The sequence below is a fragment of the Nyctibius grandis genome, chromosome 2 (genome assembly GCF_013368605.1).
Source record: "Nyctibius grandis isolate bNycGra1 chromosome 2, bNycGra1.pri, whole genome shotgun sequence".
Classification (NCBI taxonomy): domain Eukaryota; kingdom Metazoa; phylum Chordata; class Aves; order Nyctibiiformes; family Nyctibiidae; genus Nyctibius; species Nyctibius grandis.
The window spans coordinates 92302605-92315608 of NC_090659.1; the positions used below are offsets into that span (position 1 = coordinate 92302605).

The following is a 13004-nucleotide window of genomic DNA, read 5'->3' on the forward strand; positions in this document are numbered from 1 at the left end:
ATAACCAGAACTGCAACACATTTGGTAGGACGAGGGTGATGTCTCCTTAGAACTCCATAGCAATGTTGGTTTCCTTGGAGAAAGGGTTTCCATGCCTCATGTCAGCTTGATGAGCGGTGCCAGTCAGGGTGAAGTCTGTGCTGAGGACTGCGGCATTTCATCTCTGTGTTTCGCAGTAGTGCGTTTTGAAAAAGTTCTTGCATGGAAAATGTTTTCTAAGATTTGTTGGACTTCAGGCATGCTAGATGGCTTTTGACACTGGGAATGCAAGTAGGGTAGGTTTCTCATCTGGAAGATGTTAATATTAAGGAGCGTTTATATAAATTCTTTGGTAGTATTACACTGGTGGTACATTTGGCCAAAATCTGTGAGGCAAACCTGGAATAAATGGGTTCTTGGCTAAGCAGACAGGGGCCCAGTCACCATAATATAATGCAGATGAAGAACTCCTGAAAGTTGCTGCAAGAATTTTCATCAGCTTTTTCTTGCCCAACCTTTTTTTTTTTTTTTTCTTTTTCAGAATTTTTTGAGCCTTACCTGCTGAGTCCTAGAGATGGCAAAGTGGTTAGAGAGGGCAGAAGGAGAGGTGATCCTGTAGTTTTAAGATCATAGCTGGGGAAAAAGAAAGGCTATTTTCTTCCTTAGACTCTGGCTAGAGTCTTGTCTTCAAAACCATATTTTAGTCAAATTGGGTTTTTGTTAATTAGATATCAATTAAATATGGACAGATAGAGCATGATGAAACTCATGCATGCACAAAAACGCAGAGATCTTGCTTTTTGAATAATGCGTGATATGCTGCTGCAGCAGATCCTTTCAGTCTGAGATGAGAGAATTTCTGCAAACTTTCCTGCATCAGTAGTAAACTGAAGATACAAGAGAGCATCTAGCGTCAGGAATGTCTAAATTTTAATTTCCTCCAAACCAAACTATTACACAAGCATAAAAATTCAGAGTTTATCTTGCTGGTTGTTTTTTTTCCCCTGGGAGTGTGGCAGCATTTATCAAAAGGGTCCCAAAAATTGTGATGAGGCTCTTGCTGTGGTAAGACTTGCTGTTCTGATCTGCATTACAGCAACTTCGACTGGAACGGAAATAAAACTGAAGTCTCTTCCCTCTGAAACACAGGCATTGTTGATGATATTTTGTAAAGGTTGGTGGAAAAAGTGGCTCAGTTTTCTGGGAATTTCATAATATGATTCTTTCCTCTGATCTTTGAAGTCTGGCAGCATCTCACTATGTTGTTTATCCAACAGAAGTTCAGCTCGTGAAAAATATTTGTTCTGAAGAATTTGCAAGTTCTTAACCTTTAAAATGTGTGGCTTCTTGTGGTTTGGAAAGTATCCTTATGGGTTTTCCCTTATGTAGAATTTCCTCCACATAGCAACCAGGCTATTTCAGTAGTTTCAATAGTTGGTGTATTTTTGATTCATTGGAAAATTAAGTTTAGCATAAAAAAGAAAATATTCTCCAAATCTAAAATAATTACTATTACTGTCATTGTGGGATGAGTTTAACAACTGCTACCTACATCGCTTCTCTCTTAACTTAAAAATTAGTACTACATTTTTTTTATAAGTGAGATGACCGTTAGCGGAAACATAAATTGATGTGATATGGAACATCAGAAGTTTTTTTTCAGATAGGTTTATGAACAGCACTTGATTTGGAGACTTTTATGAACATATCTTGAACTCTTTAATACTGACACCTTTGTGCCAAAGTGCTATAAAGGATGTTCACGTATTTATAGTACTGATAGTTTTAAACTGAAGAAACAACCATGGTTTTTTTCATCTCTAACATAACCAGAATTCAGTCTTGACTCGCTGAAAATTAATCCACCTGTTTAATCTGTGCTGTGCTACCTTTACAGTAAAACAATTATTTCATGCCCATCTTACCACCCCTTTCTTCCTTTAGAGAAATGCAAAATTAATTGCATGCTAAGACTTTTAAGTAATATAAAGTACAGATTTTCTGAGGTTTCTGTGGCTATAGAAAGGTAGATACAGTCTTTGTGTAGAGTAGGTACTGAGTGTTATATATGGTTCCATTTTTCATTCTGTATTAGAATTATTTCAAGCTCCTTAATTACAGTCCCTTCCTTTAACTGTCTTTGTAATGGAAAATCTTCCTATTAAAATGAAAGGATTTCTATTTCAGAAAAGTAGATAGTGGAACTTTTCTAAGGTTTTTTTGTTCAATCACAATCTATTTACATAAGGTTTATTCTACAAATAACTAGTGTTTGAATCTGCCACTTGCTCAACGTCACTAACCCAACGATTTTGAAGAGTTTTTCAAAGCTGGGTTTTACGGATAAGGGAAGTAGATTTCCACCAAACTGAGCTGAAAATTCATTAGCGCAGTTGGGGATCATTAGCGCAGCTGGTCATCCCATTCCGCTCCTCTGACCATTGGACCAGTCAAAATTGAAAAAGGATGCTGCTAAAGCTGTTATTAATACTGGAAGAGGTTTGCTGCAAAAAATTATTGTCTGTTGTCACTCATACAGAGATGGGTCCCAGAAACCAATATTAGAAACATTTTAGCTGATGTGATTGCTTTAGTGGTGGCTACAGGAGATTTATGCTTGGGCTTTTTACATTTTCTTTTGGGATGTGACTGTCATGTTTCTGAGAATTTTTCTTCCAGCTCTCTAATCGAGAAGATCCATGTTAGGAGACATAACCTTTTTGGAATGAAAACCGAATGCTTACCTTTTCTATTGCTCTCTAAAGGGAAGTTGTCCTACATGCCTGTAGCCATTACATCCACTTTCCCTTGAGAAACTGGGGATGTGTGTGTTTGTTGATTAAAACAGATATCGTAGGGCCTCAGATCAAGTGACATTGCTGGACAGAAGCTCTAATTCATCACATTCTACCAAGCATTTGATTGCTGTATTAGAGAGGAGGGGGAGATTGTTCTCTTTTTTTGCCAGAAATTGTGGAAAGTTTTTGTACTTAGAAGTCAAGCAAAAGATGTTTTTGACAGATATTGCAGTGCTTTGGGTTGTCATTATTTGCAGGTAAGTAATTTTCTGTCTGCAAGAGAAAGAGATTCGTTGTATGCCCTGATTTTTTTGTTAGACAACACTTACTAGCGCTATAGAATCTTTTCCGGTTGATGCTGATTGCAGTGAGCACATTTCTAGACATCTGTTGCATGGCTAGATCATAATCAGCGGGGTGGGGTTCTTTTCCTTTTTGTAAATAAACTTTCTTCTTTTTCTTTTTCTCTCTTTTTCTTTTTTTTTTTAAATTTCTGTAGGACCTGGGGATAACGAAAGTGGGTCATATGAAGCGAATTCTCCAGGGAATTAAAGAGCTCGGCAAGAACACCCCTTTTTCTGAAGTGTAATTATGGTGGTGCTCTCCCTAGAGAGGGAAGGGAAAGTTGCTGGAGAAGCAAAGCTGTTGCAGGCACTTAGCTGTCTTTGTAGTTTACTCTATGGAAGAGTAAGCACTGGTGTGTTTGTACAGGCTAGTATCTCTGAATTCTTGTATGGTGAAGAGCTTGCTGCAAGAGTACAAAAGGATTTGTGCCAAAAAAAAAAAGGAAAAGGTGATATGTTCTGCGAAGGCGTTTTCTTGGTGTGCGAACTTGGCCAGTTTGGATAAGCACATTTGGGTAAATCGATTGGGAGAACTGCACTGACTGGAAAATATAATCAAGAAATGATTGCTTTGCTTATATGCAGCTCAGTACGCCTCTCTTTATGCTGCAACAAGATCCTACTGTACAGCATGAGGTTGTCCGCTTATCCTACCGAGGCATAGCTCCGTAAAACCTCCTGTGCAGGAGACCGAGAGGTTTTGGAGGTTTAACACGTGAGCCTAGCAGTGCCGCAGGTACCAAGCACTCACTGGCCATGCAGAAGTGGGGAGAGATATACCTTGTGATACCATGAATGCAAACTATAATGCATGGTGTGCCTGCCTGAATCCTCTGTTGTTCTGTTGCATGACACATCTGATGCTTTAAACACTTGAACAACTTTTATATCGGTTTGAATGAGGTTTAATTTATTACTACTTGAGTGTCTTTCCCCTGCCCCCCCGCCCAGTTTCAGGCACTTTTCTATTCTTCAGTGTTGTGTTATGCCTAAAATGTGTTCTACGGCAAAGGATGTGTGGGTGTGAAAACTTAGCATTTGTGCCATATTCAGCAGATTATATGCATTATATATGATTGAAACACTGTACAGATAGATTTTTAAATATACCATGTACAGAAGGTGTATCAGGTAACTAACTTATGAGTATTTTTGCAAGACCGGTACCTCACAAAAATATCAATTGGCTTCCTGCATGGAAAATGAGAATTTTCTCATGGTGCATTTTATTGTAAGTTATTCAGTTATCTTAAACATCTGTAGCATATTTGAACTTTTAGGCACTAATGGCTTTATTTATTCTATTGTTCAAAAAAGAAGGTGGAAAGATTAATGAAAAATTTTTACAGGAAAAATAATTTTATTTGTCATACATAAGAAGAGTTTTAAAATGTAGCAGCTGATTTGATTTTTGTGGGGTAAGCTTTTACTCATTGCTAATTAACTATTAATTTAAAATTGTCTCTGTTTGCATTTCTTTACAAAGGCATTGGTTTGTTTCTTGTCAGCACTCCTACATCAGTAGATCATAAAAATTACAAAAAACAAACTCTAAGGTTTTACACTGTGCATGCAAAGATGAATCACGTGCAAGATAGTAATCCATGAGTGTAAACAGGTTAAAAAATGAAAGCCATCTTTGTTTAGAAATTGCGTTAGACCAGAGTTTATAAGGTTATTCACAGTTTACTTAAACGAAACATAGCTTCATAATTGAATTTCCTGGTTAATTTTTCACAAAAATATTAATCTTGTAGAAGAATAATTTGCATATATCTACAAAAAAAGCTACTTTAATGTTTGAGATGAGGTGATATTACACCACCTGCCAGAAAACTTGCACAGAATTGCTGTCTCCTTGCTGTTCCTAACAACGTGTCATTGTGGGACGAGGAACACTTGACTTTTACTTAATCGAGTAGCTTTGACATTTCTTACAGGTTAAAGAGTATCTTAATATCTATTTATGTTTTCCTCGCAGGCAGCAGAGTAAGGTTTCGTTTCTTCCAAAGCTTATTTTCCACATTTCAAGGGGCCAACGTCAAGTACTGCATCCTGGTTTTGCCCTCCCTTTCTCATGAGTGTGATGGGAGTAGTCCCTTGGAAAGTAAAACCTATTCCCCTCATTGTTTTGTTGCAAAAAAAAAAAAAAAAATTCAAAAGGAGCAAAACAGGCATAATTTATATCCAATAACAGTTCTATGTGCTCTTGCTGCTGTAGGTTCAACAGGCACCACTCTGGGAGCTCTGTGGACATAGTTGATTATTCTGGTAAAGAAACAAAAGTCAAAGGCTATGTTCTATTAGGTTTCCATAAAAAACAACCCAAAATCCCTTTGCCAAGTGACATGATTTTCATGCTGCTGAATGAGAAGCATATGCAAACAATGGGAAGTTAAGCAAACAATGGAAAGATTATATTTTTTTTAAATGGACTTGACATTCACCCCTTTAATGATGTTCAAATGGCATCTGTCCAGTCTTCGCAAGTTCTATTTCCTTTTCTCTTTGTTCCTCCGTAAGCTATGCTATATTGTAATGTGTGGCAGCATTCTAATATATTGATGTTACAGTAGATTACGTAGTTAATCTTCCTGGTCGATTCAAGGACATAATACATGAAAGAACTTTCTTTGCTTTCCTGATTGTAGGATACATTCTCTTTACAACTTTCAGCCTTGCTATATGCAATGCGTTAAGACAGGCTATGGATCTCTTCAGGTCGCTGTAGAGGTCTACGCTGAGTATATTTAAAAAAGGGAGCTGCTTTGAGGCAGAGAAAATGGGCAAATGTAGTTTGTAACGCAACTTTCTTATGGCACTCCTCAAATTACCTCAGTATAGGACAACTGATCAATTGTCTTTGTATAGTTCATTTTTTTTAAATGACCACCAAAGAATTTAACTTTGATTGTCCTAAGCAGAAGGTTGTTTTTGAACGTGCAAGTAGAAAAAAAATTGTAAGCATCATTTATGCTGTATTTATTAGTTGCCCAGGAGAGCAAATTTTATGCAACTCTATGCCTTAGACTAGTGTTGGCTATCAAATCCAAATGGGTCTGACAAGGAGGCTCAAAATATTTTACGGGGTTTCTCTGCTGAGGTCATGGGTCGTAACTGTGTTTAGTGATGTGGCTTTTCTAAAGAAGGACTTTGAACACAGTGTTACTATCTATCTCATGATCATCGTAATTTCCAAGTATTGTTTTTTTTCTTTACTGCTGTTAAAGCCCCAGCTCCTAGAACTAAGGACATAGCTACATTTTTAATGAACTGAATTCTTTATAATTTAATCCTGATGTTTAAAGTGCTTCAAAGCATACATCCCAATATTTCAACAAAAATAAGGTAAACACATCCCCTGACAGTAGTTAGTTTTTTAGAAAACAAGTTATCCCAATAGATCTTTTGGAGCCTGATTCAACATGCCAAATGCATCAAGATAAAAAAATCACTATACAAAGTTTACTGGGTGATTTTTTTTCTCCTAGTCAAATACACTTAATTTCCATGGTCCGTCAGCAGACCTTAAAATCTGAAAGGAACACAGAGCAATCAGCATTTTTTTGAAGTGGCTGGTATTCATATAGATGAAATGCCCCACACCTCCGAAAGAGGAAGAGGAGAAATGCATATTTTAAAATGGCAGCAGATTGCTAAGTGCGTGTTTCTGTTTTGTCATTTTCAAATAGGATTTTTCCAGCTTACTGTATTCAATTGCTGTAGCAACCTCTGATTTTGGTCATGCAAGTATTGCCTTTACAATACCTAATGCCTTCTTCTTAGAAACTGAATTAAATCAGGCAAACTCATGGTTGTAGGGGTTTTTTTATAATACTTTAAAGAAAAAACTTGTTCAAAAATGATTTTTTTTTATGATGGCAATTGCAAATTTTCTTTATGTTATATTTTTATGTATTTCCCCTTGATCAGTATTTTTTCTCCTGAACATCTCATTCTTTCAAAGAAAAATATTTTAAACTTGGAAGAACAGTAAAATGTAAAGCGTGTGATCAAAAACACTTCCAGACTATTTCAATCCAGTATGTCTCTCTTTGGGACTGGAGTAAACATGCTTGGTCCTGTAAATAATAAATAGAAATCATCTTTCTTTCTCCATCCCTGCCCAAAGAAATTCATACTGCAATGTTGTATAACTGTAATTCAAACAAGAGGAATTGATTTTTTTTAATAATGGCCCATTTCATATTTTCCTATGCTTTTTCTAGAGAAATAGATAACCTGCCAATTTTGACTTTTTCATTGAACTCAACAATGCTAATTCACTTAATGAAAATTTCATAATGCCTTGGTAATGAACAGATCTTATTTCAAGGGTAAGATTATCACTGTTTTTCAATGTATCTAGTCTTCCTTTCTGGAAGACTGGCAGGAGACCTTTTTCACATGTAATGGAAAATTAATATGTAAAGCAAATATAAGAGGACATTCCATAGTGCTACTTTAAAACTACATATTATACATAGATAATGCTGCAATGGACACGTAAGACAAAAACACCCACAGTGATTCCATTTTTTCTTGATGCTTCCTATTAATGATTACATTACTAATGTTTGCTACTCTTTCTCCATTGCTCTCTCTGTGCCCCTAAGCATTAAGTTCTTGTGTATAAGTTTGACATCTCTTGTGCAAAAAGTCTTTGTGAAAGGTAGAGTCACAAGCAATGTATATTGTTCAGGATAACTGAGCTGGAGTAATATATTTAGCTTACAACCACAAAATCATCTTGTCACTCGTGTAAGTGAGAGCTACAGAAAAATAAGAGTAATTGTAAATTTATTTTTTCACCTGAATAACGTAAGTACCTCTCAACTGCAGCATTCTGAGTGTTATATTTATTCCACAGGCTTTCCCATTTTTTTCCATTCTGTTTTCATAAATTGTGTGTTTTGTGGTATGATTTTCATATCATCAAGATTTGATGCTGCTTATTCTAACTGCGGAGATTTAACGTTTGCAGGAACTGTACATGACTGTATTGCTGTCAAGTAAAAGGAGGAATATCTATCTGGTGACTTAAGGAAGCTGAGGAGTTTGGACAGGACTTAAAATATCTCTGCTGCCTCTTCAGAGATGAATGATAGTGTCAGCAGGATTGATAAAGCATCATTTGGTAATTATCAATAGAAGGTCTTTACTGGTTGTATAAATTCCTGTATTTGTATATAGAATATAGTGTGGAATTTGATCTTTTTTACAAAAAGAAAAAAATTTTCTAGTTCTTTTCTACTACTGTTGCATTAGGTTTAATAGCTCTGTTAATGGTTAGCTTATGTACTTGAAATGCTCATTTCTGCCATACAGAAGCCCAGTCTGTTTCTCAGAAATTATATTCCATTTGGAAGCCATGTAGAGGCTTCCAGGAGACTATTCCTGTAGTCAGTTGGAGCTAATACCAAAATTCACAGCGACTTCTGTAGGCTTAATAGTGATTGCCCTCAATATTTTAACTGAAAAAAAAAAAAAAGTTTTTGAAAGGTTTTTTTTCCAGCCTGTAGAAATAAACTTAAAACATCATCCCCTCATCAACTGTAAAAAATAAAATATTAGCACTGTTAACACTTTGGCAATTGCAGACCTGAGAGTATTCCTGGCCAAATTTTAATGCATCTAGCTGCAGTGGTTAAAGACGTACCACCTTCAGAGCAGTCAACACAAAATTCATATATTTACTTGGTACAATTATAAACATCTATTTTAAATAATTGAAGACCTTGTCTCCCAGTTGACACAAGCACTTTCTATATAAGCTCTTTAATAGGATTTTGAGTCCATGTAACCTGTTGCTTATATTAGCAAGGGCAGAAGAAGCTGGTACATAATTTATGTTTAACATAGGTCATGTCTCTACTAATGTTCTCACACTGCTTCCCAGCTCCTGTGTCTGGGTGACTTTCCCAGCTGCTTGGCAAAATGAGACGCTTGCATGTCTCCCCGCCCCATTTCTGTTTAGAAGAGCTGGACAGGCAGGCTAGGAAAAAGCTGTAGGATACTCCAGGAGATGTAGATTGACCAGGGCTTCAGGCTCTGAAGTCTAGCGTAGCCATGGTGGACTAAAATCCTTTAAGTTACACTCTTGCTAACCCTGCTGAAAACTGTATTTAGCTTGCCATACCACCAACAGTTAACACTAGCTACTGGAACGCCCTTGGAAAGAGAAGTATTTTGGCTAACTCCACCAGCTGTGTAAGACAGTTGAAAATATGAGAAATTATGGTAGCTGTTAATAGGACAAGTATGCAAGTGACTAATTATATTTTATTCTCTGGAACAAACACTTTGGAAAAATATATTTGTAGTATGAATGAAAGATTAGTGTTAGGACTGAAGATACTGAAGGTAAAAGCAATATGGTACAAAGTTTCAAGTAATTTGAATTTTTTTTTCCAAATTCATTGGAAACAATTCTTTCAGGAAGCTGTGTTTGATCCAGGTATAGCTATGTTATACTAGAGCATGTGAACTGGAAGATGAAACCAGGAAGAAGTGAACTAAAAGTAAAATTGGGTAGTTTGTTTTCATGATGTAAACCGTGTGAAAAGCCAAAAATAAAATCCCCACAGTGCCCCAAATCCCTACTGTGAATATTTCTAGTGAATTAGCATTTTAAGTCCTACTGTTATTAAACTAAAGTATTAATTGGATAGAAAACTTTTTAGTTTAATTAATAGCCTGATAATGTCACAGAATGACAGAATGGTTCGGGCTGGAAGGGACCTTTGGAGATCATCTAATCCAAGCCTCTGCCAAAGTAGGTTCACCCAGAGCATGTTGCACAGGGTCGCATCCAGGCGGGTTTTGAATATCTCCAGAGAAGGAGACTCCACAACCTCCCTGGGCAGCCTGTTCATGTCATTAATAGGGAAAGAGTTACAGATATGACTATGTTTTTCTCCCCGCATTAGCTGAAGTAAGGTCTGTTTGGGACTAATTCTCTTTGCAGTTACAGTCAATTATTACATGAATGGGGAGGTTGGTCTCTTCTCCTGAGTAACAAGTGATAGGATGAGAGGAAACGGTCTCAAGTTGTGCCAGGGGAGGTTTAGATTGGATATCAGGAAAAACTTCTTCACCAAAAGGGTTATCAAGCATTGGAGCAGGCTGCCCAGGGAAGTGGTTGAGTTACCATCCCTGGAGGTATTTAAAAGACATTGTAGATGTGGTGCTTAGGGACATGGTTTAGTGATGGCAGTGTTTGGTTAATGGCTGGACTTGATGATCTTAAAGGTCCTTTCCAACCAAAAAAAATTCTATGATTCTAGGTTGAGGAAAACCGTTCAAAGCTGCTTGGTCTTGCTTTTCAGGGAGGGAGAGCACTTGTGCTGACAAATAGGGCCAGGGGGCTCTTAATGAGAATTTTAAGAATATAAGATTTTCTATTTGGACAGTTTGTGAAGGTTTACAACGAGCACACAGACATGTGGGTACTCACCGGGAAGGTTTCTAGGGGTACTGCTGTCTCACAAGATGCCATCTCTATATATTGAAGTAGGCGTTTGGACTGTACTGCTTAGCCAGATTTCAGGGATTTTCTATAGGCATCTGTCACTTGTGGTGTCTGTACTTTCTGTCCTGGATTTCTCTCTCCTTAAAATGTGCACTTTGAAAAATGTGATCATCCATATATGACAAAAACCTGTCCTGAAATAATACGTTTTAGTAGCCACTCTTAGACCATGTCCTTTGAATAAAAGAGTTGAAATATGGGGCCTCCCTAGAGCTGTATACCTAGTAATTTAGTTTGCTGAAGCTTGTATGTTGAGGGGATCATCAAAGGGGAAGATAATATTCACAGCAGAAGATGAGATGTGCAAAGGATGGGATTTGCACATAAAAAAGTACAAGCCACGGAGTAGCTGCTGAGAGGTGATGAGGGCCTGATCTCTGCAACAGACACCTGGTCCTTCTTTGTCACTGTCATCGCACACAAATTATTTAATGACATCTAATACTAGCAGCTTTGTGTCTTAATTCATGGTGTCAGCAAACATATCAGTCAGTACTCACAAAACTTCTCCCTGTCACAACTGTACGTCCAGAGCAGGTATCGTTAAATGCCAGCACTATGGAATTGCATGAATGTGTTTGCAGTGTGTGTTCTGGCACTTAAAACAGCAAATTTCATCTTAAGGTATTTTAAAGGTCCTGAGAGGATCCCAGCCTAACATGGGTCGTTTCTCTCGTTAGCCAGACTTGTCACTTAAACTAGTATTCCAGTTAAGTACAGCTGTTAGTTAATTCTGTAGTAACATCCACTTCTTTGCATGAGTGAACACATCATAAAGTGCACATGGAAGTGTTGCAGAGATGCGACACTGTCTAGTTTTCTGCATAACTCATATATTCCGGTCTGAATTGCATTTTGTAGCAAGAAGGTGAAACACATGATTTCCACTCAAGTCAAAAGCATATTCAATAGAAAACAAATATCTAGTATGATTTGTACTGGTTTAGGTAAAAATTGCTGCACGCTCAGTAGTTTCTGCCCTTTGTTTCCCCTTGGTCCTCTTCACTCCACAGGAAAATTCATCATCTTTGCAAATATATAGATCTGTTGGGACTTAGGCATGTGCTTAGCTTCAAACAGCACTTCAGTCCCCCTTGGAGATTGCTCATGTATTTTAGTTTTAGCATTTATGTGTAAGCCTGCAGAGGATTTGGGTAGGTTAGAAACTCTTCCACACATAAAAGTTATCATCAGACTGATCATCGGTAGACTTTTAAATGCCATACCTATGACTGTTGTTCTCTTGCCAGTATTTGCGTGTGCATGTGTGTATATATGTAGTATCTAGTTTGTAGGGTGTATGTGTGGGCACACCTGTATATATATATATATGTGTATACATATCCTGGTTTTGCCCAATATAATGACGCCAACTTGTGTGTAGAGCCAAAAAAACTTAAAACTATACAATGCTTGAGATGCTGCATTGTTTTTATTATAATATTTTTTATATCAGATGAATTGAAGGATGTTTACAGATGCTTATTAATATTTAACTTATACAATGGAGTGGCAGGATGTTTATGATTGTTGTCAGCTAAAGAATTGTATATGATTCTGGGTGAAATTTTGGCTTTGTTGAAATCCTTGGCAAAACTCCCACTGATCTCACTGGGGCCAAGATTAAACCCCTCTGAATCTATTGTTTACTGGCTATTTTCCTACTGTGATGATTTTTTTAAAATGAGTGAAATGTATTTATTTTTTCCCAATGTGAAATCTGCAGTTGCTATTTGGATTTTTCTACAGAATCTGCAAACTACAATACAGGTGGGAATATATGCCTCAGAGAATGTACAGAATTTTTCATTGGTCTGGTCCTTGAATACGTCTAAGAAAATACCTTCTAAAATAACTTTTGTAAGATTTAATACAGAATCTTCTAAAAACAGATCACCTTTCATACCTCTCTCCACAAAGAGGGCTTGCAGCATGGCAGGTGAAAATGAGGAATTATTTATTGATGAATAAAAGGTAGTCCCATTATTTTGTATACCTACTGATTTCATACAGCTCATCTGGCTCTGCAGATGTGGAATGAGACACTTGAAGTACCTTATCCAAAAGTACAGTATCGAAAAAAAATGTTATCTAGTATGTGGCTTTAAACTTCTCATCAAGACATCGAGGTATCTTCAGAGCCAGTCTGTAGAATGATTCTTTTAATATTTCATGGATGAATAAAATGATGAAAATAGTAAGTGGTAGGGCAAATCTGACAACTGCTTTATATTAGAGAAATCACTTGTTTAGGGATAGAAGGATCAGTTCTTGAATAGCACCAGTGAGGAAAAATACCATAATGCAGGGCTTCCTAAATCCCTTTCCAGGGTATCTTTTAATTGTGTATGC

At 37.0% G+C, this 13004-nt stretch overlaps 1 protein-coding gene across 1 annotated transcript in view; it reads left to right on the forward strand.

Moving 5' to 3' along the window:
- DGKH (diacylglycerol kinase eta) overlaps nucleotides 1–4423 on the forward strand; it is a 172970-nt gene extending 168547 nt beyond the window's left edge. The window contains 1 exon segment of the mRNA XM_068418755.1: nucleotides 3277–4423. Coding sequence (XP_068274856.1) covers nucleotides 3277–3366 — 90 coding nt within the window. The 3' untranslated portion in view covers nucleotides 3367–4423.
- The last annotated feature ends 8581 nt before the right edge of the window (nucleotides 4424–13004 follow it).